We start from the raw sequence: 20,184 nt of genomic DNA, 5'->3' as shown, positions 1-20,184 counted from the left end.
AAAAGGAAGAGCATGTACATGTCAGACATCATCCTTTCCGTTTGCCTGTAACTGCATGGCCAGTCAACACACGTGTAATAAATCTGGATGAATAATTTGCTGTCTCTTGACCAAACAGACTAATATAAGCTGGGGAAGACATCGAGGAGTGAGGAAAAGTGCTATGGACTGGAGATGGAATAGATGATACAAAAGAGAGAGGAATGCAATGACAAGCTGGTACTCAAAGCATCACCCTGAAAGAGGTTGGATAGRAGCTCGTTGGGTATGTCATACAGCAACTTCACTACATCCACAGATATCAAGAGGAAGATGACTTGGGACAAAAAGATCAGAAAAAGRCAGATTTCATTAATTTTACTGATCACAGAAAACTGCTACTATCCCAAATTATCTTTAGACAAATCTGAAGCATGCAACAAGCTTACAATGAAGAACCTACATATTTTAATTACAAAGGAAAAAAAAAAGCAAAGGCTTACCTGGGGAGATGAAGGACTAAAAGTCACATTGATGACAGATTCTGTGTGCCCTCCCAACTTATGTGAAAAGGTGCTTGAACGCATGTCATATATATAAGCCTGAAGAACAACAAGAGATAGTATTTTCACTTTAAAGAAACACATAAGAGTCTAGGAAAACTAAGTTATAGTATAGCAGAACTAAAGATTCAGTCTACGGAGATTTTATAAATGTTTTATAACTGCTAAGCAGATATAGATGTTATCAACATCTTAGTAGAGATTTATACAATTTAGGAAAATTTAGCAAATACAAATAAGTTAACCTAAATAAATAAACTTAAACCAAATAAATAAATAAACATTAAGTATAYTTGAAATAAACACTCAAGTTAAAAATTACTTTGGAAAATGTGTTTTTTAAGGATGTTCTTCAGAATTTAATCCCTTTATTTTTATTAGAAATATGTTGAAACCCATTGCTTTGATGTCTAAATTTGAAAATTGTTATGCTCATCACTTCATTATAYAAACTTCTTCAATTTCTGCTGATTTTAATTGAATCAAATGGAATTCAATAACAAATCAATAAATACTAAGAGTGACACCANAAAAAAAAAAAAAAAAAAAAAAAAAAAAAAAAAAAAAAAAAAAAAAAAAAAAAAAAAAAAAAAAAAAAAAAAAGGCGACAAAAGGAAAAAGTGCTTTCCAAGGAGTAAATTAAATTCATTAGAAAAATAATTATATTCTTATTGGTACAATCTCAAATAATGGAAGAGTGCCAATGCAGAAATATATTAAGGAAACAATCCAAACTTCAGTGAAACACACATACATCCTGAAAACATACTATGAAAACATTTGAGCTGTGTTACTAAACTAACATTATCTCATGTAAACAAAATAGAAAAACAATCTTTTTAAAAATAAATCCTTTAGTATAGGTCCTCCACATATAAARCCATTTTAAGAGTCAAGTGCTGGTGCACACATGAAACATTTAGACTATGCCTAATCTAGTGAGAATTATTTTCAGTCAGACAGTATGTATATACAAGACATATATAAAGATATATAAAATACACACAGAATATGCAAATTTATTGGTATGTTATAGATAAAATGTGTATCTCAAAAGAATAAATTACAAATCATGCAAAAATAAAATAGCGAAAGATGATAACCTCAACTCTACAGTTGCAATAAAAAATGAAATGTTCCACAATCCTTATTAAATCTCTGCAGTTATGACTATGAACATGGAATTCAAAGTATTTCAGAGCACAGCCTAAGATACAGTAAATCAAACCRTGCCTAGACAGTATTACAACAATATATTACCCTGTGACTTGTTCTAAATAGCTTTTGTTGATAGCATCCTAARATGAGTTTAATTGTTCAGACCCAGGGCAAATCAGTTTATCCTAGCAGACAGTAAACTACTACAAGATATTTGTGCTAAAAACTTGTGGATTCAAATGACAGTCTTCTGGATTAATGAAAAGATTCATGGATCAATGCAGCTCCTGAAAAACACTCAATGGCTCGCTCAGAAAACAATTGTTATGAGCCTCCTCCAAGGATTCTCTAATCCAAACAAGCACTGAACAAACACTGGATAGTCTTAACTCCATGTCAAATCTTCCATTCATGACTACATTCACAGAGAAGTAAACCAAAAGTCCMACTGAAGATCTACTTAATTGCATTCAGTATTATATAGTTTGCATATTCTGGATTCAGTCCAGGACATGGAATTAAAACCATCTACTGGCATCAGTGAGTACCTAAAAATGGACAAGGAAGAAGTTATCCATTTTTAACCTCTAGATCTTTTGTAGCATTCCACACAGTTATTGCTGTGGGAAAGCAACAGAGTCCAGAGTAATGTGTTAAAATCATTGTGTCCTTCCTAAAAGAATATAGAAAATGCTTGTTAATGGGAAACTTTGACTCAAACTGTAAGACCCCTTCCCTACTTTTTTTAACATCTCAGGCAACTGGTCAGAATAAATATTTGATTGCTAGTATATACAAGCTGCAATTTTGTGTATTAAAACCTGATCATACCACAGCTACTATGACTAACTCTTCTTGGGAGATGAGCAGTTCCCATGGGAACAGACAGATAAGGTAACAAGATAATAGTGATATAATAACACAGAAAAAAGCATTCTGAAACATTTGTAGACATGAAGTTGTTCTCTCTCATGTTAAGTACAAGACCATATATTAAAAMATTCATTCTGTGGATGGCAGTACTCAGGTTCTTGCTGTTGTGAAGTTTTTATTCAGAAACACTACAATTAATGTTTGTAATTGTCTCCTGTTRGTCCTAAGATTCTGTTTCATTGGCACAAAAAATTAAGAGATAGGGTTGGTTATTTTCTTCATATCCCAAATAGATTATAATAATGCAGTGTAATAAGGCTTAAACAGAGACAGTTTTAGAAAACTTCTACTATAATAGTACCCTCCCAAAATTCCCTTATATTACAGGGCATAAGACCACATCCATCTGCTCTCCTCCTTTCACATTGGCTCTCCACTCTTCACTCTGTAGATATTATAACACGACTCAGCTGACACCAAAATTATTAGATGCAGTGTGGTATTATTACACATCATTGTTATTATTATTATTAGATACACGTGTGGTATTTCAGTACCTGCAATATCAGCTTTGTGCTCTTGTCATTACAGTCAAGCTTAGTCACACTGTATACCRCTTGGCCCTGCTGCCCAGATTTCTCACAGACCTTCCTTCCAAGAACAGGGGTAGTTCTAGCAACAGCCTTTCTGCTCCAGCAAAGATGAGGTGTAGAGATGYGGGCAGGTTGCACTTCACCACTACCACGCTGCAGAGCAAAGCTCAGTGCACATGCATTCACTATTAGTGGAAATCCRTAAGTCTCAGGTAAATGGATGAAACAGGAGATGCTGTTGCTGTTAGGAGTCAATATTCTATAAAGATTCTAGGAAAGGAAGGAGTACACTGAGGCATAGGACAGTAAGAGGCATYACAAGCTGTCTCCAGAATAGAATGTCCCTCCACATCTATTGACTGAAGAGATTCATGAGAACACGGAGAAACCATCCCTGCCAAATACCCTCCAAAATTCTGTGGACCTCTTGTCAAACAGTTTAATACTATTACAATACTCAGTAATACCACAACAGTTTTTAAGTGTTTGCAACACGAAAGATTCAAAACCTATCTCTCATTACTATTGAACACATGGGCCTGTCCTTTGGAATTGCAGGAGTGACAAACTAGGACAAATGTGTCATGGCATGTTGCTCAATATACTACAGAGCTTCATTAGCTATAAAAACCTTAGCAGAATAGAAATGGATTAGGAAAATACTGGAGAAAATAAAAACATCCCTAAATTCAGGTATTTGGTGTGAAGCATAAGTCCTCTGGACTCTGCAACTCTGAAACGTGAAGAGCTAGTGTAATGTATGTGAAATTTTAAAGCTCCTATTGCAAGCGATCACTTCCTGTCACAAGCTAGGGATAACTACTCTGCAATTTCAAGTTATTACTATGGAAGTTATCATTCAGACATGTTGAAGTTTCCCCATTTCTTCACTATCCAGGATACATTTTATACATCATCTAATGGTGTGGATGACAGTTTACTTTAAAAATACTGGAATATAGCAATTCTTGAAAAGTTCTTAATTAAACTTGAAATCAACACACATACTGCCAAAAACAGAAAAKAATAATCAACTTTCCTTAGTGTGATGAGGTACTGCAGCAATTCTGGGATGCACACATTTATCACCCTCTGTCACTGGCCCAGCTACYGCTGCTCAGCAAAAAGACCATGAGCAATGCCTGCAAGAGTTCTTCAGCTTATACTATGACCAGTCTTAGGTAGAGAGGTGTAGGCAGCAAACACGACTACACTACCACTYACTATCATCTTTGTTCCTCTTGATCTCAAAKTGTCTAACWTTTTTTCCTTTTCTTTTTCTTTTCCTCTACAAGGCTGTAGTGATCCTAACCAGAATACTATAGTACATCAAGGAGTTAGTGATCCATATAATAGTTAACCTGAGAAGGCACCAGCCTGTGCCCTGCTATGCTGTTCTATGCAGCACATATAGCTTGACTTCCAGGTCTGTGTTGTGCTGATGTATCTCTTGGCTGGAGGATAAACTTAGCCAGTTAGTTGTAACAGAGGAGCCTGTAGATAGCTCCCACTTGGTACCAGTGATTACACCACTGGCATGTCTTTGTCTGTATCTTAAAGTGAAGTAGCAAGTTCTCATGTGAACTTCCTTTTGTTTGATAGTAGGTATGAAGAATAAAATTGTTTTATTCTTAAAATATCCGATAACAGCTCTACGAACCAAAATTCTGGTGAACCTCTCCACAGATAGGATATACACTGTGTGTCATGCCATGCTTTGATCAAAGGTCCACCCAATGCTACACAGCTTGGGGTTTCCAGCATTTGGAGGGACATAAGATTAYCTATTCTCTTTTCCCTCTTGTGTTAGCTCCAATAAATGGTATTTTAAACAACATCTTATGTTTTCTGAGCACCTTTTTTACTGGGTTCATAATGAACACTAGCTCCAGCACTTTGCACCAGTGGAAAGCAAAGCGTACACACTCCTCCTTTCCTTACATGGAAGTAGGCACAAACAACAGGAGAAGTCAAGGAGTCAAGAGTGGAAAAYATTGTGAATCATAGATCTACAGTGCCTTCCAACAGGCTCTGAGCCAAGAAGAAATATTATTCCATGAGAATTATGAGAACATATCACAGACATAGAGGTTAGTGAAGCTGAACATTTTCTACCGTAATTTAGAGTCTTATAGAACTTTGCCAAACTTATCCAATAAAAATTATTTTTCCATTCTAGACTCTCATTTTTATTTTAATCTGGGGAAGAGCACATTCATTTTTGACTTAATGKCTAGGTCCCAATTTCTCTCTGAAAACTAGATTTGATAATATTTCACTGTTTTTTTGAAGATAATCTCATATTTGTGAAATACAAGTATTATAGTAATTTATGCTCTTCCACACAGTTCCTAAATCAACCCTTTGGCTCATACTTTTCCTTTTAAAAACACTATGAAGTTGAGTAGCTTCACTAGCATTTAGCAAGCAGATATTCAAATAGTTGTCTAAAAAGAGATGTTAGCTAAATACTTCTTAACCTGAGAAGAATTCAAATGCTTCCCTTCCACCTTTCAAAAAATTATTCCAGCTGTTGAACTGGGTTAGGCTGTGTAGCACTTCTGAATCAGTCACATTGTGTGTCAAGATTCACTGGGGCTGAGAAAAGGAAAGACAGACAGGTACATATGGAAACCAAGGTGTAGCTAAGCATTAAAGAATCAGGGATGGGAAGACCATGATTGTGATCTACACTACAGACACTACATTACTTTTAAAAGGTTGTTAYACAAAACACATAGACCAGGGCTGGGAACAGAATTTTCCCACTGTATGTCGCTCCTCAGGAGAATTCTCTCACAACTGAATTATTGTTAAGCTTCCTTCTGATACTGTTTCTAGCCTATAAATCTTGAATTTCTAGATACAGTGATTCAGCTTCAACAGAAAAAGGGGCAAAGTCCCTGTTTACAATCCAGCATAGTTTATTACCTTGTGGTAGCTATCATCACCTTTTAGCACAACTGTGCTTTTAAGGAAAGTAACATTTTAAATCAACAGAATTTTGACATGTGTCTTACAATAGTATACCATTAAAACAGAAATAACACCATAAAACACAGTGTATAAAAAAAGCTTCTGCTTAATAAATTCTAGTCACAGATATTTAAGTCAGCCAGTGATAGTTTAAATTCCGTGAATCAAAGTCAACTTGGTGCAAGAYTGAAAATGAACTTTTCAGTAAATTTATTTTTAACTTTCATATTAAAAAAAATAAAGGAAATAGTATTTTAACAGAAATRGCATTCAGGCATTCATAAGAAGTGGAGTAACTCCAATACAAACATTCTCCTACTATAGTCTGCCATCATTCTAGTTTTACTGTATTTTTGATGTTATTCAAATTGTTTTACTATTCTGTACTTAATAGGTGATTTTAGCATATTCTTCTTTAAAGAAAAAAAGAGTAAGTGAATTATAAATGATACCATAACACTAGTGACAGAAAAAAAGTTGAAAATATGAGTTCAATGATAGAGGCAGAACAGATTTTCTGCAAACCAAATGTAATAAAAAAGAAAGTAGAACAGTCTAGGAAGTACTCAGCAATATCCCAAATGCATATGTGCAAATAATCTGCTACAAACTTTAGCCAAAGTCAATCCCTTTTTTTTATATTAGGATGAATTTCTAGTAATAAAAATACTGATTCAGGAGATAYTGATATTTTCTTTCCATTTCTGTCAAGGGTCAGCCAAAAGTAAAAATCATTTACCTGTACTATTAACTTCCAAACAAGTTTCCTGCATCCATAACCACATACTTACTTGTGTTTCCTTTCACTTGAAGTTTGGAGAACATTTGAAGTAGTCAGTTTTCATTAACCTACAATGTGAAAGTGTATTTAACACTGTATATGTATGTACATGCTTATGCTTTCTTCTCTAAATTRTAGTAAGAGACAGAGAAGAAGGGTAAAGGTCCCTCCTTGAGGAGGGGAAGAATGTATAACCAAATGGAAAACTACTTAATTCTACTGCACTGGTAGAKAGGGTGTGCTAAATAAATTGACTCTTTATCTGCAGAGTTTTGCTAYAAATTCTTTCCCCTGTTTTCTTATACTCTGCTTTCAGTGCAACCTTGTCCCCATCTGTTCCCTTTGCCCCCTAGTCCAACTCAGGGCCATCTGYATTTGAGTCAGACCACTTACACTCCTACTCCCTGCTGGGAAGGTGAAGAGAGGGAAGCATGTCAGCAAGAGAAACACCAAAAGCACACTAGAAATTTTCTCCTTGTAATCAGTTTTTGTGCAGGGACTACAAAAGCAGCAGCAGATTCAAGAAAAATCCTTTGTAGCTGCAGCGGCTTTAAACTGGAGTTATGTGCCTAACAATAGATCTTAAAAAATAAAAAATGCACACATCTAATATACCTAATTTGACCTTACACAAAAAGAGATTTTTTTTCAAAGATCTTAGCCATGGAATGGCTAAAATTATCCTTTTCTTCGGACTATCCTTTTTAACATTTCAAATGAGCTCAAGAGGATGCAAGCTTCTTGAGAGAAAAATAAATAATCTTACTTATACTTTTATGAAAGACATGGATTTATGAATGGAGGCATTAGTCTCTATCTGCCTCCATTAGTGCCACCTAATATGGAAAACACACYCATCCTACATGATATAATTGTTTGGCTTGCACTCCACCCATCATCCCTCATTTACCTTGAAGCTGCATGTCCCACTGAACCATTTATTTTTCCTTAATCTCAAGCTTAAAAAGCACCTGAGCTACTTATACTAAAATTTAAAATAACAATCAACTCAAAGTAGACAGCCAGGACGGAAAGTTTCAGCCCAGAATGTTCTCATTTGACAGTTACAAGCAACTGAAAACAGAATTATAGTGGAAAGTGTTAGACTACCTTAACTGCAGGCCCCAGTGCCAACTCCATACATAATAAAACAGATTTCACAAATATTCTAAGCACTGATTCACATTCTTCAGTCCTGGGATATCTTATAYACTCCCCACATGGCAGTGTGGAAAGTGAAGTCTGTTCAAGCCTTCCACCAAAACACTGAGTACGATAAACCCCTCTGAGAGTTCCTTCCCCTTCCAGTGTCATTTGCTGGGGGGTCTGTCTTTGTGGTATGCACAGGAAATTGCCCACTACAGTGGGATCCCAGTTTCCACCTGAATTCTTTCCATATAACCACAAAAGGAGTAATGGTGAAAATTAATAATGCTCTTTTTTTATTAAAACAGTGAATATTACCAAGTTCAGTCATTTTTCAAGATGCAAGGGATACTTTTTAAATATATCAGTACTCTGACAGTTTTATCTAACACACTTCAAACTTTCCTTACTAAAAAAAAAAAAAAAAAAAAAAAAAAGAGGGGGGAAATGGAAAAATGCCTTCTTAAGTACTTCCAATTCATATTTTTCCTGAATTTAGTTTCTACTTAATTAGCCAATTTCAAGCCTCATATATATGTTAGGTTTTATTTGTCTGCCTGTGGTACTTACGTAGCACCAAACTGTACTGCATCTACGTTGTTTCATTTTTACTTTTATAACATAGTTGGGTTTGGCAAAGTGCAGAATTATTACTTGAAGATTTTCTTCTAGGAAAACTTACCTCACCTCTAGTTATTATAATCACTTATGAAGCAGCAAGCTTGGACTGTAGCCATTCTGCAAACGGTTCTTTTCTGACTGCTGCTAAGACTCTCCTCTGTATCAGCTGTACCAATAATCACATTCCCTGATGGTGCACTGCTGTTGACACTTTGATACTACAAGATTAAACAAGATGTAGAGGATCCTCATTCCATTTTAAGCCTAACAGAGAATTTCTTTAACTTTACAAATGATTCCTCCATCTTAGTAAGTCTGCAAGTACAATGCAGTCAACTAATAGGACTTTTGGAGATATGTACCAGCAAAGTAGAATAAAATTATTCAACTGCTGTCAGAGCTACATGCTAAAAAGTATACGTTTTTAAAAACACAAATACAAARGCTATAAATCTATACACACCCATTTTAGCACCTCACTGCTGTTTTTATATGTAAATGCATGTATACTGAAATGAAAAGTGGGTATTCATATCTGCTCTGGCTTCCTGTTTTGCCTACATTTGAATATGGGCTTTTTTCATTACAATAAATTTTCCTTTACAAAATGGCCAATTTCATAAATTTCCATTCAGCTCTCAGATGTATTACCAAGCTTAAAACTTAGTATAGTAACACAYTGTAGCCTAATACAGTTCAGTTTTGACAGGCCACTAGAAAAAAGTTCTGTAGTAGTTAAGTAAGAAGACTTCTACAGCCAGCCGAAAATTCTTCACTGCCTTCAGCTGCCAATCTGGTAAGGTTTTCTAGTGGCTGAGTCTGAAGTATAGAGGCACTGCAGAAAAAGCGACAGTCTGAAGAGTCCAAGAAGCAAGTAAGAGCAGCTAGAACTGTTCTCATGCTCATRTAACTCTACAGTTCATAGAATAATCTATCAAGGTTACACTTTTCAATAATCTTCAAAGATATACCCAGAGAGAGCATAATAACAGCACACTGTAGAGGCATGCCTGTATTAATAAGAAAGCAGTATCTCTGTCATCCACCCTAGGATAACAGTCATAAAAGCCACTCACACTACCAAAGAACCCAAGAAACTGAGGCACAAAAATAATCCAAAGTTGTTTTCCTCTTTGGAAAGGGCAGAGAGGCAGAGTTGGCAGAGCGCTAGTCACAGTCCCTGTCATTCATTTTCAGCCACGGATTTCCTTCTGCCAAGCAATGTCAGTCCTCTTTGTTTCCACACTAATCATTACTAGCACTACTTTCTCCGCATGTTTTCTTTTAAAGCATATCTGAGTTAAAAAAAATATGGACTGATAAAATATAACTTCAGCGAAAGGTACTTGGGATACCAATGGCACCGAAGCCCAAAATACCTCAGACAGCTCCTGCCACTGCTCCATATAATTCTGTTACATTCTGTCATGTAATACATTCTGTTCTGTACCCCCTCAGGTACAAAGTGTAGACTGAGAATAAATACTAGATAGACCATTGTCAAACTTTTCTACAAGTAATTTTGCCACTCCACTAAAGAAAATCTCCTATTTTCTTTTCTAAGCCTAGTATTAAAGTTAATAATACAGCACAACCTAATGTATCAAAGATACCAATTTAATCTTTACYAGCACCTTATCCCCAGGAGATAATTAACTAAAAGCACAAATGCAATTCCTCAGCTATTAGCATGTTCTATTTCCTCTGTATATACCTACACCAGAAAATCTGTCTCAGACCCCTGCCTTTTCCCTCARCTCTATCCTTTAATTTTCCAGTCATTAGTACCAGAAGGTTTAGTGAGTTTATGGTCTCAAAGGGAGAGCAGACAATCACAAAATTTTATTTTGGGGAGTTCTTGAGGGTGCCTCCCTCTCTGATATCTAAATCATTTTGTGCAGTTCAGAAGCTAATCAGATGCAGTTTTTAAGTTTATCACGCCATGGACAAACAAGCATTAACAAGTTCAGCATTCAGCTTCAYGACTTTTAGCCACACTTCATTAGTCTGCATTACGGAAGTATTTCATAGGCCCATATAAGAGTAATGGACTGCAGTGGTAACAGATTAAGAGCTAAGCTTTCTCTTAACTTTTCTTTTTAAAAGGAAAGGGCAGAAGAAAGAGGYCATTGCTAATCTCAGGTTTATGGATCAGAAATGAGCCACAGAAAGACTAATATGACTAATAAGATATTTATGGTAATCAAGAAACAGGTCATAAACTCCTATGACCATGTTTATATTAGGAAATAGTGCAGCACAAGYGTAATCAATTTAGAGAACGAAACAGTACTGGCAACCCAATCTCTAGATGTTTTTTGAGGTTCTGCTTTGGGCTCTCTCTAGTCTGGTTCTGTGGACTGAACACTACTAGTGCACACAGTGCACACAGTTTGCTCAAAGACTTAGGGCTGCTCTTCCAGTTCAGATTCAGGAATCAATCTGCATGATCCAAAAACATTTTACGAAACAAACTAAAGCACAGAAAGCAGTAAGAATTGGGACGCGTGCTTCAGAAGCACACTCATCCAAACTAAAAATTGAAATATTTTAWATATAGGATTGTTATTTAAATATTTTAATTTTAAATAGTAAGATAATCTCTCCCAAATTTAACTTTCTAATTTTAACATAATGTTTATTGAAACATTTTTCAATGCTTATTGAAGAAGTCTGAAGCACAATCAAATGACTGAGATACCACCAGAATCAGTTTATGTACTAACCAGACTTCATTTTGATAATCATTACATCCTTTTCTGATGTAAAAAGAATTTATTTTTAAAACTTCCAAATACCAGTTCATCATCAAATTTGTTGGGATTTGAARGCTTAAAAAATATATCCTTCTTTTGTTCTGTGAATAACACTGTGGGCAAAAGGATGAAGTCTACTAATTCTCAGATTTTGATAGATTTATTAAGGAAAAAAATAGTTCAATGCTAGGAACTATCTTCTCCCCGTGTAATAAAGCAATTTAAAATGCAAACTAAAGGCTGGAAAAAATAGTATAAATATACTAGCTATAGAAGTCTGACTTAATAGAACATTTTAACTGTGCTCTTATTGTAACTCATAAATGATTTCCAAATYGTAATTGGTATAAATCACATGTAAAAAACAACTTGGCAAAAAAGGGTTTATCAGTTCTTTGGCAGATAACTTAAGAGATGCTTAATCAGATTCTTATTTTACAATAGCTTAAATGCACTTGTGACTTAATGTGAGCATATAACCTAGTGAAAAAAGTTAGTATAAATCATCAGGCTATCAACACTGATTCTCATTAGCTTGCAATTTTTCTTTRCAAAACAAATACAACTAATCTTTTACATCAAAGTTGCCTCCTCATTAGTTAAAAAAACACAATTACTTGAATCAATCTGTCCTTTTACAAAGTAGCTGCAGATAGTTCCTGCCACAAACTTTTCACAGTCAAAAGATTGCCACAGTGGAAACGGCTAATCCCACGGAAAGCAAACAGTACTSTGGCAGTCCCAAATCTCTTAATTTCACAGTGATTATATCTATTTTCAGAAGAGAGTAAAAGAGAAGTAAAAGAGGAACAGATTAGTTAAGGACAAACACGAAGAGTAAGAGGACAGTTAAGGAAAGATGGTAAAGGGGAGGAGAAAGGGCTGTGATAAGGCACATCACAAGCGAGAGGAGAGAAAAAGAGGCAAAAAAGACTCCAAAAGCCGGGCTTCCTACAGTTTCCCTAGGATGATTCACAAGTATATTGTCTCCTCAGCTTCTAAGATTTAAATTGTCTTTATTTATGACCATCAGAGTGTTCTTTGAAAGTGTGAGAATAGTCTCTGCAGTCAAGACCAGCAGCCTCCTATACCTAGAAAGTAACCAGGAACAGAGCTACAGATTACCCCTTATCTTGCTTCCCCCCTCCCCCCTTTTTTTTTTTTGGGGGGGGGGGGGGATGTCTATAAATCTTTCCTTCCTGAGTAGTGGCCAACCTTCAGCAGGAAGCAAAGGAATGACTTGATCCCAGCTGTGCTTATGGGTGCTTTGGTGCCATATAGGAGCTGAGAATTTGAATCTTCTGCAAGAGCAGAGACTCAGGGGCTGGCTGTCRTGCTCTTTACTCCCAGCTGATGTGCTTCCATCAGCTGGGAGCTCTGCGAAAGATGGGAAGCTCTTCCAATATTCTAAGAAAAACAGTGAAGTAGCCCCTGAACAACATCAAGGAAACTTAATTTCTTATTCTTCTGGAACCTAGAATCACAGTTTTCCATAAGCACTTTGACTGCAGGAAGACAAGCAACACAGAGAGGGATGAGATTTCTGGCATTTGTTTTTTGCCTTCTCAGTATACCCAGGTCTGTATGCTGATTGTTGTGTATTTTGCTATTAAGTTTGAATCTACTCTGTATCAACAAAGAATAGGGAAAATAGTAATGAAATTAAATTACAGGAGAACTTTAAGTTAAATATTAGGGGAAAATATATCAATAGGGAAATTACATACTGGTTCAGTTGAACTGCTGGATATTCATCAAAGGAAGGGAGATTTTGTTTGTTTTTATGAGACAGTTAAGCAAACATCAGTCAGGAAATAGCTGAGCTTCATTTGAGATAAGGGACACGTACCTGATTGCCTGGTCTGGCCCCCTCCTCATCTGTGTTCTGCTACTATACAGCTGGGAATGCCCTACCAGCAGGGAAATCTATCAAGTCCACAGGTACCTGTGCACAAGTGACTTACAGATATTCACACCAGATGTTTCAAGCACTGAAACAGCTTTCTTCTCATGAAGGATTTTTTAAGAAATCAGCAAAGAACAGTACATAAAATTTTGTTTTGGCTAAAAGCTGTTTCTCTACACTGAATAAACCACTATAAAAGTGGCAATACATTGTAAGATGTCTGATAAAATTAGTTCACACACTTGGAGAAATAAAGAAAACAAAAATTTAAACTGCTCCAAATAATAGAACTTCTTTCACTATGGGTTCTCAAAGCTAAAATATATCTACCATGTGATAGAGTAAAGTAGATGATGAGTTTAACAGATAGTATTTATGAAGGACAAAATAGGAAATAATATTTAAAATGCTCCACATCTTGACGTAAGAAAAAATGAAAATATGACTAAGTTCTATTATACAATGTGCATTTTTCTTGTCATTATATATATTAGTATATATATTATATTTATATTAATAACATATTATTGACATTATATTATACTATAAAAATATAGTATTAGTACAATGTAATAATATTTTAATGTATGTTATAAATATATATAACAATATTTTTATAAATATGTATTTCTTATCATCATACATCAACAATCTAATCCAAACAGGAAAGTCATAAAGATACTATCCAATTTGAGGAGGTAAATTTTACAACTAAATGAATATCTGGTAGGAAATTATTAAATATATTGCTAGATAGGAACAAAATTCTATTTGGAATGTCAATCTCAGTMATAACTAAAGTGTCAACCATCAACAAATTCTACAGTTTGTAYTATGGCAAATGTAGGATCCTTTATCTGAAAATGCTGAGTCAGCAAGCACTATCAGATGCAGGTTTGTATCAAGCCACTATTTACAGGTTTGCAGAATGCCTTCAGAAATGTCCCCAGACCATTTTTTCCATCATCATTTTCATCACAATTAATATAACTTTTCAACTATAAAGCTAGAGTGTGAAGGACAGTGATTACAATGAGGTCACCATGGGAAATTTGTGCAACTTTGCATATTCAAGGATTCTGCAAGTGGTTAGTATTGCTGGTGTTACATATAAATATCAAATTGCCCTATCYTGTCTCCTGTTTCTTCTTTCAGTGTTGATGACTTCTGGAGAAGAAGGAAAAACTTTCCTACTCTCTCTGTTTTGGTTTCTTCAGAGTTGGGAGCCCTAAATTTAATTCTGGATATAGRATGCATTTCAAAAATATTGTTGTAGGCAAAATCCTATACTGTGATGAAGAACAAAAATAAAATGGAAGACAACTTCATACAACATACATGCATTTTTGTTACTGATGTAGCAAACTTTTATGCTGAAAAAATCTCTGGTTTTGTAGTATGGATCAGTCAGTGCGAGTYGTGAATCCAGGCTTTGAGACTCCACACAGCACATAGTTCTACGTTAGCAAATTACATTTCAGCACTGGGGCCAAAATTTGTCYCTTAAACTCTATGGTTCAAAAAGAATTAGCAAGAACGAATCTGAAAACAATTAAAGACCCAAAACTTAATTTCTGCATTCCTCAGTTTATTTCTGGAAACTTGGACTTTATTCAGAGAGCCTCAAGGTATTCAAAGACAAAAATGAAAAACCTAATTAGATATAAGTAAAACAGCTAACTAAAGCTCCATGGAGCACAGAAAAGATTAAATATTTCTATTTTAAAACAAAAGCTTTTTGCACACTCCAAATATTTTTGTCCTTTTAGATAGAGACTTCTTTGCTCAGCAAATGTTTAGGTAAACAGTTTTGTACAGAATCCAGAAATGTAAATCCAATTAGAATACTTGTCCAACATCCTTAATACTATTATTTAATACTCAAAAATCTCCAACAGCCCACTTGTAAAATGGTCAGAAATTAAAATCTTATGTGTATTCAATTTAAAAAGTCAATCTACATCACTTGTAACTTTAGAATATTTAAGATGATTGCAGGAATTCATATTAGAAATGTTAACCTTCTATGTTTTGTAATCACAACAAATTATGGAAAAGATCATCACAGTTCAAAACCAGAATACTGTGGGTACTGCTTTCATCAAACTGTCAGGTTCTGCACAGTTTTTGACAACAGTTCTTTCAAAGAAGTGGGAGTAACCAGTTTGGAGAATACTTTCATCCCGTGACTCACAGAATGTACAACTTTATACTCGCAGACAAACACACACATACAAAAGTGGTTCATACGAAAAGAAGCTGCTACTTAAGCTGTTCTGCTAATATCAAATACRGCTTATGTACTTCATAAGCATAGTAAAAGGAGGACTGAATTTGAAATTCTTTGTTTACAGTAACATATTTCAGTTTTCTGATTCTGTGCCCTGTAGGAATATGGTTTTGATTTTGCTATTAATCAGTGTAGCCAACACATATTTCTCTCTGTCAAATGTGTAATATATTGTGAAATATAAAAGGCAATTTAAGATTAATGACTCAATTATATTCCAACTCTGTCTCTTCTGGCTTTAAAATCAATTGTATTTGTTAACCACTGGCTGCAAGCAGTGCATTTGATAAATTAAATTACAAGGTGATTGAAGATGCAGTTGTTGGTCAGTGGAAAGTTACATAACTTATTTCCAGAATTCATTCTTTGAAGATAACACCTTTTATCCACATTGCTGCATTTTTATGCAGCTTTCATCAGTTCCCATGGATGTGCAAGAATATCTGCCTTCTTGATATTCTTAACCCTGGTCCAGTTTCACACCAGTCTATTTGTCAGGATGTTATTAGTATGAATGCACTATTCAGTGCCATGTTCAATTTTTTTTTTCCAAAAGAAAACACAAAAGTATATCCAAGCTCAATATTTCAAAGAGAGTTCTCCTAAAAATGCCTCAAAACTTTTATCCGTCTGAACAGTAGGGTTGGAGCAAGTTTTTCTTCAGTTTCTCAGAGTCGGGAACTGACTCAGATTTCCTGACGGGGCAGCAACAAGGACAGTGAAACACCTCTACATACATACAACATACAATGCAGCTTATGCAAAATTCCAACCCAGGAGCCACACTAACATGTCTTGACTGGCACAGTGCCCRCCAGGGACCACATGCCAACTGCAGTAGGATGCAGTCTGCTATTCAGCTTCCTATGACGTGCAACCATGTGCCAAGAGGTTTTATAACAGCACCTCTTARTAAGTAATCTCAACTAGCTTCATATCATATATATCACCAGCTGAGAAAATGTTAGATGCATTTTGTTTCAAAGACCAAGCAAAATGCCTCCCTTCTGTACTGAAAAATACATTTTGAAAAGAAAATTACCAGAAAATTTAAAAATATATTTAATGATGGAAGTGAAAAGAATACATTAGCTATTGCCACACTTCCAAGCATGAATGCCAATAAAACCTCTAAGCTTTACACAGAATTGAAGCCAGTGTTTCAAAACTAGCCACAATAGCAAATTCCTCTTGTTCTGAATTTGAAGCTAACCAGAAGCTTTCTGTCATAGCCCTAATGACTCACCTGGAAAGACCTAGAAGAAAGTTAAACAGATTTCCTACCCAACTGTTCTAAAAATATTTGTTTACAAGGAACTCAACTCCACATAATAGGAGCAGCCCAGTCACAAACTCCTACAGTCCAACACACTAATAAACATTTATTTCTCATCTATTTCTATTGTGCCAACAAAGCATGACAAAAGTCATGCAGGGCTTACCTAATTAAAGTTAGATGTATACTCAAAAATGTAATGATACACTTTTACTTAGTACTCTTTGCTAAGTCTAACTAATTTAAATGGATTTGGCAGTGAATAAGAAATAAACCTGTCCAGGGAGGGAACACAGAAATGAAAGTTTAGATCATGAATTCTAAAAAGTTCTAATTATAGTTGAATACCTTTTCATTTTGTATTCAGCTGCTTAGTTCATATGAAATGAAACAATGAAAGTTTCATCTCCCCGTATATGGTAGTTTAAGCAAATTAATGAGTAGCTGCTACAGAGTTCCTAGTGGTCAGATATGTACACTACATAAAGTTGTGCTACAGGGGAGATACTATTCTCCTTATCTCTGATGGCACATGACATTTCAGAACCAAGCACTATGAAAGTTTTAAGAAATAAGCTTTTAAGAATAACTTTGACTGCAAGATTCAATAGTTCAAAAATTTTCAGGTAAAATAAAGGACATATAGATCAACATCTATACAATACAGATGCAACAGTTACATATTAAAGTTTATAAAAGTATACTACACCTGTTTTGCCTGTAAAGCATAATCCTAGAAAAATGCATGGAAGGACTAGTGGTGCACAGCGTACAAGTAGCTACCATAGTTTTGGAGGGAAAACAAGAAAAAATGTTACTTACAAATTTGTCATCTGATCCACTGGCTATAAACCGCCCACAAGGAGACACTGCAATTCCACATGGATGGCAGCGGCTAATGTGACCTTCAAAACGACGTTCACACCTTCAGAGAAATTTCAGGAAGTCCTATTAATACCAATTAAAAACTAGTTCTTATGCTACCATTTTCATACAGTCTTTTTGAATTCTCATTCATTTTTCTTATTCTATGGATATATTAAGTCAAATCCATAAATTAAGTTTTAAATATCTCTGCAAGATTTTAACAATACTCAAAAGGCATTACAGAATATCACCTATTAAAAATAAAATGAACACACAAAACTACTGCAGGACAGTGCCCAAGCCTATTTTTTTGACTTGTTTAGTTTATAAAGACAGACATAGTATTAGTATTTAGAAGTGAAGGGCTGCAATGCCTACCATTAAGCTACCCCTAGTTAGCCATTTCAGCAGGGAAAGCCAAAACCCCCTGCGTTCAGAGGCGGGTGTTATAAAAGCCAGCCTGCTCTCTGAAGCTTAGAAATCTCCCTCAAGTAATTCTCATCCAATCAAGATCTAGTATGTGGAATCCAAATATAAATAATTATTGCTTGCTTTTCYTTTTCCCAAATCTGGATATTGAATCTCTGTTGCTTTATTTACATTCCTACACCATGCACTAATTTACCGGATCTTGTAAATTCAAGAAAGGCAATATATCAATGAGATTCCACAATGATAAATCCAACCACCTACAAAATAATTGCAGATAACTTGTTAGTTATCCKTATTAATACAGACTAAAGGAAGGAATTCATTTAAATTTAACACAATTAGCTGATTTCCTACTATTAAATTTAATACTGCAAGGTAGCTTTATTAGCATTGTGGAACAATTTTTTGATAGCTGAGCAAATTTAGCACATTAAAAAAAAATAAAGAATTTTTTAATGAGCTGAATATGAACATTCATCTAACAAACAATGCTACGGCTGTAAAGAATTGTGATAGCTTAGCAGCCAAAGAAAAAAAGCAGTATTTAGAATTCTGTTTCCATTTTAAAAGCCATTCTTATATGTGTAAAGTTCAGTTTCTACCACATTATTATTTATAAATGTGTGCCTCATTTCAGAGCTTTATTTTTATATCCATGACAAGGTGTTATTTTACTACAGACTTATAATAAACTTCCTTTGTCTTTTTTATGGATGCTATCACACTGCCTTTCTCTGTACAAAACAAATGCATATGCTTCACCATTATAGAGCTATCACACCTCTTTTATTATTACACATGCTAGATCCTGGGACAAATATGAAAGAGTAACATCTCCGGCCAGCACCTGTGGTACGCTTTTTTCTGGCCAGTGAAATCAGACACTGTGTTAATTTGAYCAACTGAATCTACTTGCAGAAATCTCTAAATTGTTACACCACAGTATTCCTTTTCAGAGCCTCATGTATCTGTAAGAATGTCAAGTTGATATCATTCAAGCAGGTGAAAGAGGCATMCTTTCTGATGGAACGGATCCAAAGGCTAGCACTTAGTAAAGCATCAAAAAGAAACTTGTGAATGCGTGAAAATGCATCATTTTACAGAGCCCAACTTTGAACCTCCACAGAGAGTATGCGCTTGGCTAAAACTCTGCATATCCAAACTCTGATTTTAATGGAGCTTTTGAGTACGCAGCAATACAAGATCATACCATCTCAAGGTAGCTCTACTCTAAAACTGTTGTAAATAGCACCATTTAAGAGAACACTATGACTCATCAAGGGAACTAACAGTAATCGACAGGCTTTAAGATGTAAAAACATTCTTCCAATTTGTACATAGTTCTTGCATTAATGATGAGACTCTCAATTACCAACAGCAGTATTCTTGCTGTCCATTGAATAACCTGCTTCTATTCCAATTTCATACTATCTCAAAAAGAGAACAGTAACTCCCTCAGTTTCCTCTCAAATGCAGCATTCCACCATATATGGGACTTTCAAAGTACCTCATATAGCRGAAAGTAAATAACTTAAAAGAGAACATAAAGGGCAGTACATGCTTCCCATACTTTAGCTTTGCTCCACCACTTCTCCATTCAAGAAGTTTTCTGTSATTTTTTGATATACATTTATGTTATACACATTGTTCTCAACACTTATATCTGAGTAGACAGAAGCTCTGTCTCTATGATTCTATGAAATGTGACAAAATAAGAATCCTCTATGCTCACTATTTTAAAATCGCTGTTCCAGCTTGTGGACGTTTCAGGCAAGCCACTTCCTGAAAGCAAAGGTATATGTGATCTTCAAACTCCCACTCGCTTTTCAACAAAAAGAGAAACCCTTCCCATGTGAATCTTTATATATCTTTTAGACATTTTCTCATTGATGCCTTACAGCACTCAGAAGATATATACAAATACAGCATCCCCTTCCTTGGAATAGGATGGTTGGGGTAAGGGAATT

General features: G+C 35.2%; 1 protein-coding gene across 1 annotated transcript in view; it reads right to left on the bottom strand.

Moving 5' to 3' along the window:
* The window catches only part of WDR27 (WD repeat domain 27), a 135,498-nt gene that overhangs the window by 61,802 nt on the left and 53,512 nt on the right, over positions 1-20,184 (bottom strand). The window contains exons 20-21 of the mRNA XM_085315421.1: positions 17,741-17,843; positions 483-581 (exon numbers count right to left, since the gene is read on the bottom strand). Coding sequence (XP_085171547.1) covers positions 483-581; positions 17,741-17,843 — 202 coding nt within the window. The remainder of the gene's footprint in view (positions 1-482; positions 582-17,740; positions 17,844-20,184) is intronic.

The sequence above is a fragment of the Rhea americana genome, unplaced genomic scaffold, assembly GCF_003343005.1.
Source record: "Rhea americana isolate MKP2758 unplaced genomic scaffold, rheAme1 scaffold_43, whole genome shotgun sequence".
Taxonomy (NCBI): domain Eukaryota; kingdom Metazoa; phylum Chordata; class Aves; order Rheiformes; family Rheidae; genus Rhea; species Rhea americana.
This window is presented reverse-complemented; position numbering and strand designations above follow the sequence as displayed.